The sequence below is a fragment of the Anabrus simplex genome, chromosome 2 (genome assembly GCF_040414725.1).
Source record: "Anabrus simplex isolate iqAnaSimp1 chromosome 2, ASM4041472v1, whole genome shotgun sequence".
Taxonomy (NCBI): Eukaryota; Metazoa; Arthropoda; class Insecta; order Orthoptera; family Tettigoniidae; genus Anabrus; species Anabrus simplex.
In genome coordinates, this window is record NC_090266.1 from 292,317,123 (window position 1) to 292,330,841 (window position 13,719).

The following is a 13,719-nucleotide window of genomic DNA, read 5'->3' on the forward strand; positions in this document are numbered from 1 at the left end:
GTACGTCATTCTGAATGTCGACTGGAAGGGTTTGTATGGCCGTCTCTGTTTCTGCCAAAGTTTGTATTAATACTTGTCTGTTATCAAAACTATGCCAATTGTGATTAGGTCCTTTGCTTAATATTTGTAGTTCTTGTTCTGTAAATGTCGTGTTCGACATGTTCAAGACAGGGGGTGGGAGTTTTTCACAATTGAAAGAAGATTTAGGTTGTTGCTTATTTAGATTTGTTGGGGCATTGTTTTTTAGGTTTTCTAACTTCTTATTCAATGTTGTTCATTTCTTGTTTATTAGATTTTGTACTTTATCCCTGCCGTATTTTTGTACGGAATCCCATTCTAGCGGTACTAAGTTAATTGATGCAGAAAGGTGCGCTAGGTAAAGTTCCCGGTTGAGGAAGGATTTCTTCCTATACATAAATTTGATTTCTCGTTTAAGCCATATGCGGTTAACTGTTCTTTGTGTTGAAATTTGGAAAACTGAGCGAATATTGTTTCTTTGTGTCCCTTTTAAGAATTTAGGAATTAGATTATTATTCAGACATTCTTTACGGAATATTATATCTGTGCTTACTTTTGCAAGTTTCATCATCAGATTAAGATAGATGTTCACACTATTTCCTGCTTGGTTAGCATTCGCGCTAGGTAAAGTTCCCGGTTGAGGAAGGATTTCTTCCTATACATAAATTTGATTTCTCGTTTAAGCCATATGCGGTTAACTGTTCTTTGTGTTGAAATTTGGAAAACTGAGCGAATGTTGTTTCTTTGTGTCCCTTTTAAGAATTTAGGAATTAGATTATTATTCAGACATTCTTTAAGGAATATTATATCTGTGCTTACTTTTGCAAGTTTCATCGTCAGATTAAGATAGATGTTCACACTATTTCCTGCTTGGTTAGCATTCGTGTTAATTAGAAAACGGTGAACAGAATCTTAACAAAAACAACGAGCAAAAAAACATCTTATACGAACATATTAGTAAATACTTGGAATGGGTAGACAGGAAACAGACAAGACGGACAAGAGATATAATCAAACACGACATCGCAGAAGCACAGCCTAATCTTCCTCCTCCCTCACTTGATATATTAATGACAACAGAACTCTACTTCCCTTCTCTCCAGAGTATTGCACGAACTGTCACACTGTGTCACATCGTTACTACACTAGGTCGCACTCAAAGACAGACCATCTGGACAGCGCAGAATAAACATCTTTTCCAAATAGGAACGAGAGGCAAGATGTCCTGATCAGGTGACCGCCATTTTATAACAAAGGAGTCACCAAAGAACTTTTACCAAACAGTCAACACAGCAATTTTTTTCATTATAACCTTGTGCTTATTATCCTAATGTTTTTTCATCTTAGTTTTTTCTTTATACAGCTGAAGATGAACACTAAGTGGTCGAAACATGTTCTGTAAGGGTTAATATATATTCAATTTTGCCCGAGGCAAAACATAAAGTATCGATTAGGTGGTTCTTTATATTAACTTCTTGATTATACTCATCGATATGGTCATGAAATGGACGACTTGTAACAGCATAAGACAGTACGATCAGTCAGACATTGGTGTTTCAAACGGACAGTGCACGTCAACATGGGTAGAGATGTAAGGATGAGAGAGAGAGAGAGAGTGGCAAAAAAGGGGCAATCGCATTTGGCTGGACCCATGGCCATACAGTGTGTGAAGTTGCTGGATTTGTTGGTGTTTCGCAGTGGACTGTTCCGACGTGTCCACAAGCAGTGGTGTACTACACGTGGCCACAAAACACATCAGAACTGTGGTTGGAAAAAGATCTGTTTCGCAGCTTGTGAATCAAAATCTCTTCCAAACCTGACAGGAACTGCTGCAGTCCATGAATAAAGGTCCATCCTAACCTGTTAGCGAGAGAACATTGTGATGGGAATTGCAGGCAACCAACATAAATTAGTGCTGCTCCTTAGCGACAGTCACAAAACTACTTTACAAAGCAAAAAGTAGCCTACACGTATCCTCCTAAGTCAATACAAAACATATTCAATCATTAGATGGAGCAATAAAATTCAAACATGTTTCGACTTGTTTGAGCCATCTTCAGTGAAATGAGGGGGAGAGTGAAAGTAATCTAGATAATATAAGCTAAAGATGTGCTAAAAACATAATGAAAGAACAAATGAAAAAAAAGACAGACGGAAATAAAACAATATAATATACAATATTTAGATTGTATCGTGTAATAGTCACAAAACTACTCATGTATGGGGAGAATATCTTTTCGTGTAAACACACAGCTTAACTGCCAAAACTCCAAAAGCATGAAACATAGCATACGAAGCTTGCTTCCATGATAGTTCTTAAGGAAAAGTTCATCTTAGACAAATCACAGCAAACCAAACCCCATGGCACAACAGCCCACAAGGGCCATGGCCCTAGTGAAAGAAGAATTTGTAAGCTACAAAAAAGTTAAGAATGACAAACATGAAATTCTACGTGTAAGGCTCATCTCTAAAGATAATAGGCAACTTGATGTTTTTGGAATATAAAGACCTAGAAAGAGCGACGCAGATGCTCATTCAGAATTGTTTGAATCAGCTAGGGCGGAAACGATACGGAAAGGAACATGACTGTAGCAGGTGATCTCAATTTACCAAATGTCAATTAGGGACGTAATGCGAATGACAGGAACACGACCAACAAATGGCAAATAAGTAAATCTGGGAAGGACAGCTGAATCAGAAAATGATGGAACCAACTAGGCGGAAGAATATTCTGGATGTGGTACAGTACTGGTAAAACCATATGATGATGATGATGTTTGTTGTTTAAAGGGGCCTGACAGCTAGGTCATCAGCCCCTAATGGTATGAAGTGCAACAAAATTAAAATTATAACTTCAAAATGTAGCCATCCATGACTAGAATCTAAAATGAATTATGATGAAAAATGATCATGAAACAAAGAGAATCAGTGGATCCAATTCATAATGGCTTAATTACTGGGATGATGCTTATTATCTAAAGGGGTCCAAAATCCAGGTAACATAGACTCATGGTGTTTCTTGCTTGGTGGTACTAATCACAAGTAATGTAGGCCCATGGTGTGTCACACACAATGGCACCACTCACAGGTAGCCAAACCCATGGTGTTTCACACACAAGAATACTACTCACAAGCAACGCAGACCCATGGTGTTCCTCATAAAGTGGGCTAATCACGTGTGCCGGTATTCCCGTGGTGTTCCTCACGTAGTGGAACTAAACAAAGGCCATGTATACTCGTGGTGTTGCTCACATAGTGGTACTAATCACAAGTAACAAAGATCCACAGTGTAGGCTATCTGATAAAGTGGTAGTACTCATAGGTAACGCAGATCAATTCAGAACACAGTAGAACCGACATGCCAAATGCACACAATGACACTTATCACAAGCAATACCCAGACCCGTAGTGTTCCTCGTATAATGGTACTGTTCCTATATAATGTAGATCCACGGTTTTCTTCACAAGATGGTACTAGTCGCTAGTAACATCAACCCATGATGTTCCGCAGGTAATGGTACTAATCACCAGTCGTCTCATAGTTTTAAAGTCATCACCCCTTGGTCGCCCCTTTTAGTTACCTCTTAACACAATGCGGACCGGTCCCGAGTTCTCATGTTAGTAACAGACTGAAGTTTAGTGCTATCTTTTGAGATATACCAGAACTATTTGGAGGTCAAGGGTGATAGAACTCTGTTATGTATGGTTCTATATAAATGATAGTCGCATTTCTTTTCGATTATTCTTCATATCGAAGATTTTCTCTGCATTTCCTCACAACATGTTTACAAAGTTCGAAGAGCCATGCAAGATGGCAGCGCCCAGGGATCGCACGTGTTTACACGAGGACGAAATTATTCACGAATTATGTGCTAATACAGGCTCTGAAGATCCAAGTGATGCTGAATGTTTAGAGTTCGATGATGAAATACCTTCTAACGGAAATGTTTCAAGTGATGAAGAGGATATAGACTTATCTTCAACGTGTGGAACTCGCGTAGCGCAGAACGAGTGTAAATATTCTAAATATTGTAAATAATGTAGTGTTTTCGGACAACAGAGAACCTAGGCTAGAGGATTTTGAAGGTGCTCCTGGTATAAACGTATGGCCTAATGAATCTGGAAACATGGTACAAGTAACTGGTGAGAAATTTCTTCAGTATGTAGCTGAGCAGACAAACTTACACTATGAGCAGAATTCACATTCTCATAACGTATCCCCTAAAACACTAAAGTGGACTAATGTCACTAGCAGGGAAATTAAAAAAATATTGCTCTGTGTATATTGATAGGGCAGATGAAAAACCATATCTGAAAGATTACTGACCAGCCGATCCCCTAATAGAAAACCCCATATTTCCGAAAACTATGAGCCGAAATAGATTTCAACAAATACTTACCTACCTTCATTTCAACAACTATTCAGGAAGGCCACTAGAAAAAAACACGGTAGTCCTTCAAAATCTAGTGAAGTTCTGACAGTTTATTTGAATGGATGCACTCCAGCCTGGAGGTAGTCAGAAAGTGGCCGGGAACAGGGCTGTGCATGGGGTGAAGGGCATCCGGTCTGGAATGTGTTGAGACAGGAAATATCGTGGGTGTAGTAGTCCACGTCCCCCACCCACAGGAGGGTAGAGAAAAAAGAAGGGATCGGATCCTTCAAAAAAGTTCCGGACAAAGAAAGACTAGGACTACGAAGGGCGTAAAGATGAAAGACTCCCTAAGCCTCGATACTCTAATACCGTTGGGGTCAGAAAAGAACAAGATTTGACCAAGGGAAGTTGGACAGGATAGATGAAAGTGAGGAACCTGGCACAAGTAAGTGGAAGCAATGCCCGGATTCAGCAAAGGGCTCTGTGGTCGCCAACCCACGCTTCCAACATGAGAGCCCCTGTGGCCTGTTTTAGTCGTCCGTTATAACATGCTGGGGATACTATGTGTGTATTCTTCACCTGCGTTTCCCAACCACAAAAGGTAAAACCACATGAGCTCTAAGAGAAACTGAAGTAATAGACGGTATTAGTGATCACGAAGCTGTTTTTGTCATAGTTAAAAATAAATAAAAATAAGTGTGATAAAAAGGAAGGTCGTAAAAGTAGGAGTTAGGCAGTACCATATGGCTGATTAGACAGGTATGCGGGAGTTTTTAAAAAGTAGCCTAATTATGATCAGTGGAATACGGTAAATAAAAATGTAAACAGACTGTGGGATGGATTTAAAGAAATTGTTGAAGAACGTGAAAAGAGGTACGTACCCTTAAAGGTGGTAAGGAATGGTAAAGACCTGCTATATTATAACAGAGAAGTAAAAAAACTAAGGAGGAGGTGCAGGTTGGAAAGAAATAGATTTAGAATTGGTTGCGGAAATAAGGAGAAATTGAAGGAACTTACAAGGAAATTTTGAATCTAGCAAAGAAGTCAGCTAAGGGTAACATGATGGCAAGCATAAATGACAGTCATAAAATTTTTTGGAAAAATGGAAGGGTATGTATAAATACTTTAAGGCAGAAACAGGTTCCACGAAGGATATTTCAGGAATCATTAATGAACAAGTGGAGTGTCTGTGCGAGAATTTACAAAACGCAGAAGTATTCAGTCAGCGGTAAGTAAAGATTGTTGGTTACAAGGATAATGTCCAGATAGAAGACAGTATTTACTAACAAAGTACCGTATTAAAATTTACCTATGATAACAAAGACTTTTACAATAAGATACAAAAGCTGAAAACTGAATTACTAACGAAGTATTGAAATTTACCTATGATAACAAAGACATTTACAATACAATACAATACAAAAGTTGAAAACTAGAAAAGCAGCTGGAATTGATAAGATTTCTGGGGATATACTAAAGACAATGGGTTGTGATATAATACCATATCTGAAGTACTTATTCGATTACTGTTTTCATGAAGGAACTATACCAAGTGAATGGAGAGTTGCTATAGTAGGCCCTGAGTAAAAAGGAGGGATGATAAACATAAAGCCAAAAATAACAGGCCAGTCAGTTTGACATGTGTTACATGTAAGCTTTGGAAAAGCATTATTTCTGATTACATTAGACATGTTTGTAAAATTAATAAATGGTTCAATATAAGGCAGTTTGGGTTTAGGAAAGTTTATTCCACTGAAGCTCAACTTGTAAGATTCTAGCAAGATATAGGCCTAGTGGATATCCTAGATTCTTGATGTCAAACTGACTGTGTCGTGATTGACCTATACAAGGCATTTGACAACGCAGATCATGGGAGACTACTGTCAAAAACAGGTGCAAATGGACTAGACAAAAGAGTGACTGAAGAGGTAGCTATATTTCTAGAAAATAGAACTCTAAGAATTAAAGTAGGTGAAGCATTATCTGATCATCAACAATTCTGCCCACATTACCAAACTTTCACCGCATACACATATGCACGGAACAGCTGTCCTTTGTTTACATCTCACGGCCTTCTCGCGACAGACGTAGTCGAGCAGTGCACAAAGCTGCCAACCTCTTTACTTAGGAACTCAGACCATAAGATGGAGCTGGAAAGCCAGTCATATGGAGACAAGCAAAGGTTAGAATAAGCGAAGCAGTATTAGGCCTCTGGATTCCTGTGGAAACTGTATTGTTCTGTACTGGTTAGGGTAGGACCTGGACAAGACCACTGGATGGGGACAAGCATAGGGGGTCTGGGGGCGCCCCCAGGTTAGAAGCCGCGAAGCGGTGTTAGGCCTCTAGCTTCCTGTGGAAACACCACTGGTCTGTACCGGTTACGGTAGGATCTGGATAAGACCATTGGTCTGCACCAGTTAGGGTAGGGCCTGGACAAAACCATTGTGCTTTCATAGTGCCCGGGTTGGTAATAGAATCTAGTTATGACTGACAGGAATGGTGCTACATGCAACTTTACCTTGGCTAATGGAATGGAAATTGCTATTTCAGGAAAGAAAAATGGTGTGTATTGCTCTTCTTAACACTATAAAACTAAATGTATTTCTGGGGGCGGGACGCTGGGTTCCTGGACATCGCAAAGAACACATCTCTCCTCTGACACTCTAAGTAAGATTTAATTAATTTCTTCTTCTTTATAATGTTCCAAATATAAGGTAGTATGGGATAAATAAATACCATCTGAACCTGTAATCATTAAGAGGGGGATTCCTCAAGACAGTTGGACCATTGCGTTTTCTTATATATATAAATGATATGTGTAAAGAACTGGAATCAGAGGTAGGGCATTTTGGGGATAACATTATACTGTATAGAGCAATAAATAAGTTACAAGATTGTGAGTAAAAAAGAACTTGACAATGTTGTGAGGTGGACAGCAGGCAATTGTATGATGATAAACAGGGTTAAGAGTCAGGTTGTGAGTTTCACTAATAGGAAAAGTCCTCTCCAGTTTTAATTACTGCATTAATGGAAATAAATAGAGTTCAGTGAAATATGGAAGGGTATGTATAGGTACTTCTAGGCAGAAACAGGTTCCAAGAAGGACATTTCAGGAATCATGAATGAACAAGGAGAGCATGTATGTGAGGATCACTTTTGTTAATATCAGGAAAGACCTTAATTGGGGTAATATCATAAACAATATTGCAAATATAGGGTACAGATCTCTGCGTATGGTTCTGTGGGTATTTATGGATTGTGGTAAGGATGTAAAGGACAGGGCATACAAGTCTCTGATAAGACCCAAAAAAGAGTACGGTTCCAATGTATAGGACCCTCATCAGGATTACTTGATTCGTAAACTGGAAAAAAATCCAAAGAAAAGCAGCCTGATTTGTTCTGGGCGATTTCTGACAAATTAGTAGCGTTACGAAAATGTTACAAAGTTTGGGATGGGAAGGCTGCTCGACTGAGTGGTATGTTCTGAACTGTCACGGGAGACACAGTGTGGAATGACATTAGTAGACAAATAAGTTTTAGTGGTGTTTTTTAAAAGTAGGAGAGATCACAATATGAAGATAAAGTGGAATATGAGAAGATAAATCGGGGCAAATATTTGTTTATAGGAAGAGGAATCGGGGATTTGAATCATTTACCCTTGAGATGTTCAATGAATTTCCAATCAATGTTATTTGTTTTACGTCCCACTAACTACTTCTTAAGGTCTTCGGAGACGCCGAGGTGCCGGAATTTAGTCCCGCAGGAGTTCTTTTACGTGCCCGTAAATCTACCGACACGGGGCTGTCGTATTTGAGCACCTTCAAATACCACCGGACTGAGCCAGGATCGAACCTGCCAAGTTGGGGTTAGAAGGCCAGCGCCTTAACCGTCTGAGCCACTCAGCCCGGCAATGAATTTCCAAATTCTTTGTAATTATTTAAGAAAAGACTAGGTAAACAACAAATAGGGAATCTGCCAACTGGGCAACTGCCCTAAATGCAGATCAGTGGTGACTGACTGAAGTGACCACTGCTCAATCCAAAGGCTTGCAGATTACGAGACGTCATGTGGTTAACACGACAAATTCTCTCGGCCATTATTCTTGGCTTTGTAGACAGGGACCGCTATCTCACCATCAGATAGCTCCTCAATTGTAATCACATAGGCCGAGTGGACCTCGAACCAGCCCCCAGATCCAGGTAAAAATACCTGACCTGGCCGGCAATTGAACCAGGGGCCTCCGGGTAAGAGGCAGGCACGCTAACCCTACACCGCGGGGCCAGCTTGATCTTGGATACACTAGATTAATTTTAGTTTTACCCTGGTCTGGAAACACAGAGCACTGAGTAACCCATATTTTAAATAACAATTTGTGTATAGCATCCTGCTGTATTACCACTGAAACACACTGTAATACTTATGGAAGAAACAATTAACGAACATACACAAAATATTAGTTTCAAAGGTCATACTTTCAAGAATAACACAACAAAATCTGCATAGGTATCTCCATTATATCATTGGCCACTTTCATGGTTAAACCGCTGTACAGTGTTCTCCCCAAAAATTTTCATCAGCTGGGTGGCAGAAATGAGCAGCCAGGCGGGGAAAACTATGTAAAAAAATGAATATGATAAAATTTCAATTTATTTTTCCCAGGGCATTAACAATAATATTAGACAGGTACATTAACTGCAAAATTGAACTATTCTAGCGTTACCATGAAGAAGACAATAACAGAGTATTTTGAACTTCTAGTGTTCTACTGCTCGTTCATTATCACTCAGTTGCTGTGGAGTGCCAGACAGATTTGTTACAACCCACGAAATCGAGTGCTCGCATGCGATTCCACGTTAATACAGACACCACTTGCTCACAACACTACGTGATAAGCTAAATATTTAAACTCCGATGTAACTTGTGCAATCATTTCAGCCCGTGGGCTCCATTCACACAGACACGTAGTGACTGTCGTTTGTTTACTTGCTCGCGGCCTTCTCGGAAAGGATGTTCTGCAGCAGTGCTCAGTGCTGCCAACCTCTGTACTTAGGAACTATGCTTTGATTGTTCCCCGTTCTTGCCGTGTGGACGGTTAGGATTAGGATAGGATCTGGACAAGACGATTAGTCTGGACGGTTAGGATTCTTGCCGTGGACAAGACCATTGGTCTGGACGGTTAGAAGCCGCAAAGCGGCCTTAGGACCCTAGTTTCGTATACGGTTAGGATAGGTTCTAGACAAGACGATTGGTCTGGGCGGTTAGGATTCTTGCCGTGAACAAGACCATTGGTCTGGACGGTTAGAAGCCGGGAAGCGGCCTTAGGCCCCTAGTTTCATATACGGTTAGAATAGGATCTACACAAGACCATTGGTCTAGATGGTTCGGATTCTTGCCGTGGTCAAGACCACTGGTCTGGATGGTTAGAAGCCACGAAGCGGCCCTAGGCCCCTAGTTTCCTGAGGAAACACGATTGGTCTAGACTGATTGTTTTCTTCACATGTTACATTTACTTGCATTTTTATTGTGCTGCGGTTGGTAACGGATTATGATCAACATTCTTGACGGGAAGGAGATCACGTCCACTTTACAGTGGCCAATAGGAATAAAAGTAGCTACTTCGGAAATGAAAATGGCATGTAATAATCTTAATTAGGTTATAAAACTAAATGTCCTTCTTGCGGCGGGATGGTGGGTTCTTGGACATCGCAATGAACACATCTCTCCTCTGAGATGCTCTCCAAGTAAGATTTCACTAATTCCACTTACATGTAACATTACAAATAAAGGGGGTCCACGGGCTGAACTAATACCCTCGTGCAATTATGCTGCAAATAATGAAGATTTCATTTTAAAAATTTACAGTATTATCATTTTAATTACGAAAAAACAATGACACAAATATGCATTAATATTACGTAAACCGAGCAAGTTGGCTGTGCGGTTAGGAACGTGCAGCTATGAGCTTGCAATCGGGAGATAGTGGGTTCGAACCACACTGTCGGCAGCCCTGAAGATGGTTTTTCGTGGCTTCCTATTTTCACACCAGGTAAATGTACCTTAATTAAGGCCACAGCCGCTTCCTTCTCACTCCTAGTGCATTCCTATCCCATCGTCGCCATAAGACCTATATGTGTCGATTGAAATGTTAGGTAATTAGCACATACCTAGGTTATGATAGCTGGGCGGTCAGTTAAAACTGCTGCCCATTAGAAAGGTCCTAGGGAGAACACTGGCTATGATTTTGTTTTTAATGAAATGAACTACACTGTTAAATATACCAACATCGATAAACAATCCCAAAGCATCTGATGTTGTTTCCACAAGCTTAGTATAGCCTTTAGGACGGATATAGCCCTAATAGACACTTCAAGAACATTACTTTTGATATTATGACATAGGCCTAACATTATGAACTACAAGTCTGCCCAAACTTATAACACTAGGGTAACAGGTAAAACACTATTATTAAAGTGGCAGAGTTATGGTGCATCTGTAAATCTAATCCATGCAAACGGGTACTAAATACAGCCATATTCTATAGCCCGTAAATAATCTTGCATGTTGATTCCACATTCTATAGCTCAGTGATAGAAGAATTGTATAAAAAGAACAATAAATATATCACGAAAAGTTCAAGCAACTAAACGAAAGTCCAGGTGAATACAATACGACAGCAGGCTCTAATGCTTCAATTAATATAAACATATAATATTTTTGCTGCACAACTTTTTGACATTCAATAACGTCATACAAAAAACGATCTTAACCTGACAACTTTCCGCTAACCACACACCCACAAATCTGTACTTACCGTATGATTGACGCCCCACATAAACACAGAAAGAAGAGGTTCATTTGCCCGGAAAAGTTTTACTTTCTGGTGTTTAACACGAAAATGTTTCTTTTTTAGTTTGCTTAATCCACCCTGAGCATGAGATCCACTCATGGCGATCGCTTAATTGAACACTAACGGCGGGGAAAAAAACTGTACTAGGCTATGCAGATATTATTTTCGCTTCTGTCACTCCGCATGATACCGCAAACAGTTAACCGGTGCACAATTAGCGCAAAATGTTTATACGTCACATTCGTCAAACGCACGACAGAAACAAACCAGAAAATGCTTCGAGAAAACACCACAGTTTCATCTACACAGACATGAAACTAAATAAACTTCACTGAGTTCATCGAAATACGAACCAAAATAAAGGGCTGTACAGAGCATCCGCAGAGAGCGCATCAATTGCAGATGTATTATAATCACTGCCTGCTCGATCTGCATCCGATGGCTGCTTATACTGCCTGCTCATTACAACATTTCAACACGGCACTAAATGAAACACTCCGTTTACAAATACCCACAGCAGGTGGCAGCACCAACCGGCTCCAGACTTGTCGGAATGAAATAGCGGGAAGTAGGGTAGTACTGTACTTGTTTCCAGTGAAAATGGTGTACTGCTGCGAGCCTTTCTGCAAATCAAAGAAAGGGAAACCAGAATGCCGTGGTATTTCTTTCCAGGACACGGGCCTTTTCAGGAGATCCAGTTGAACCCATGTTTAGTTCTATAAGAATGGGAGGAGGGTGCAATGGCATGACTGACTCCAGGGCTGCTCAGAATTCCATAAAGAGAATTCTGAAATCCGGTATTTTAATGTTCACCGATGGTGCTAACGTTATCTACAAAAAATTCAAAAATTTTCTGCCTCAGTATCCTCTCCCGGACTTGACGAAACAGAACCAGTGATGCCGCTGAGTATGTACTTGATTTACTGGAAGATGTTCGTGAGCCCCCTAAGGCCCCATTCACAATGCAAACGTAACCGTAAACTTAACGACGTAACGTAACCGTAAAATTAACGTAAAATTTGTGGTATTCACAATGGAGGAACGTAACATTAACGTAAAGAGTACACAGCAGCCAATCAAAACACTGCCATGTTATTTAGTACGGAAGTCAGGTTTTGGGCTATCTCGCAGTTTTATAATTCAGTACTTCGTTGGAATCAAACAACGTGGTAGCGGAATTCATATTACTTCAAACATCTATTGCTTTGCTCCTGGGAGCTGTGTAGGCCTACGGTACCTGAAAAAGGCGATGTAAACAACGGTGCAGAAAATGGGTTCATCCCTCGAATCAAAGGTTATCTCAGGGCGATTTCGGTAATCTACTGTAAGAAATGACCCTCATCAGTTCGTTTTGGACATGCGGATGAAACCTGAACTGTTTGCCTTTCTTACGATTTGCGTCCCCTTTTGTAATAAAAAGAAATGTAAGGTCTCCTTTACCGACATCTATGACTCTATCTACCACACCCTGATGAGATGTTTGGATCTATTTGTTTGGATGATATCGTTTTCGTAAAATAGTAGTCCGTCATAATGTTAAGAAATATACAGGGACACTGTTTTATTTATGACAGGGATTCTCTCTCGTCCGTTTGCCAGCGCTGCGAGCTTGTCTCCCGCCATTTATTGTCAGATTTCATTACTACAGGATATTAATTTCCACCAATTACTTTTCGGTACAGCGTATTTGTAATTCTTTTTCCTTCTATCATACATAGCCTATACACAAAGATTATTTTGAAAGAGAATTACAAGTGTTTCGTCGAAAGAAGTCATTATATCGTGCACAACACACAGTGTTTACCTCTGCTCTGATTGGCTGATTCTTAAAGTTAACGTAAAATTAACCGCAAGAGCTTGGAGTTTACAATCCCTTAATTTTACGGACTCGCAGTTAAGTTTACGTCGGCGCATTGTGAATGGATCCATTAGAAAAGATGGCCGGTAACTTCTAAGTTAACGTTAATTTTAAGTTTACGTTACGTTACGTTTGCATTGTGAATGGGGCTTTAGTCAGTATGTGTCACCTTTTTGTTGTTGTTGTTGTTGCTATTTGCTTTACGTCGCACCGACACGGGTATGTCTTACGGCGACGATGTGATAGGAAAAGCCTAGGAATTGGAAGGAAGCGGCCGTGGCCTTAATTAAGGTACAGCCCCGGCATTTGCCTGGTGTGAAAATGGGAAACCAGGAAAACCATCTTCAGGGCTGCCGACAGTGGGGCTCGAACCAACTATCTCCCGATTACTGGATACTGGCCGCACTTAAGCGACTGCAGCTATCAAGCTCGGTGTGTGTCACTTTATAAACTGCTTCCCGGGCATTAGTGTGTGGTTATTTAGTGCGTGTAATCAAAGAAAATACAGAATGCAGCACGCGTTTGAATAACGTTTCCACCTCAGTTAATGCATCCTCATTGATGAACTGCGCTATCCCCAGCAACGATTTATTGGCCTAATTATGGGGCTACAGAAATTTGTT

At 40.2% G+C, this 13,719-nt stretch overlaps 1 protein-coding gene across 1 annotated transcript in view; it reads right to left on the reverse strand.

Annotated features, from left to right (window-relative positions):
• Nucleotides 1-11,618, reverse strand: part of PIP4K (phosphatidylinositol 5-phosphate 4-kinase) — a 291,327-nt gene extending 279,709 nt beyond the window's left edge. The window contains exon 1 of the mRNA XM_067139040.2: nt 11,203-11,618. Coding sequence (XP_066995141.1) covers nt 11,203-11,337 — 135 coding nt within the window. The 5' untranslated portion in view covers nt 11,338-11,618. The remainder of the gene's footprint in view (nt 1-11,202) is intronic.
• Nucleotides 11,619-13,719: the final 2,101 nt, after the last annotated feature.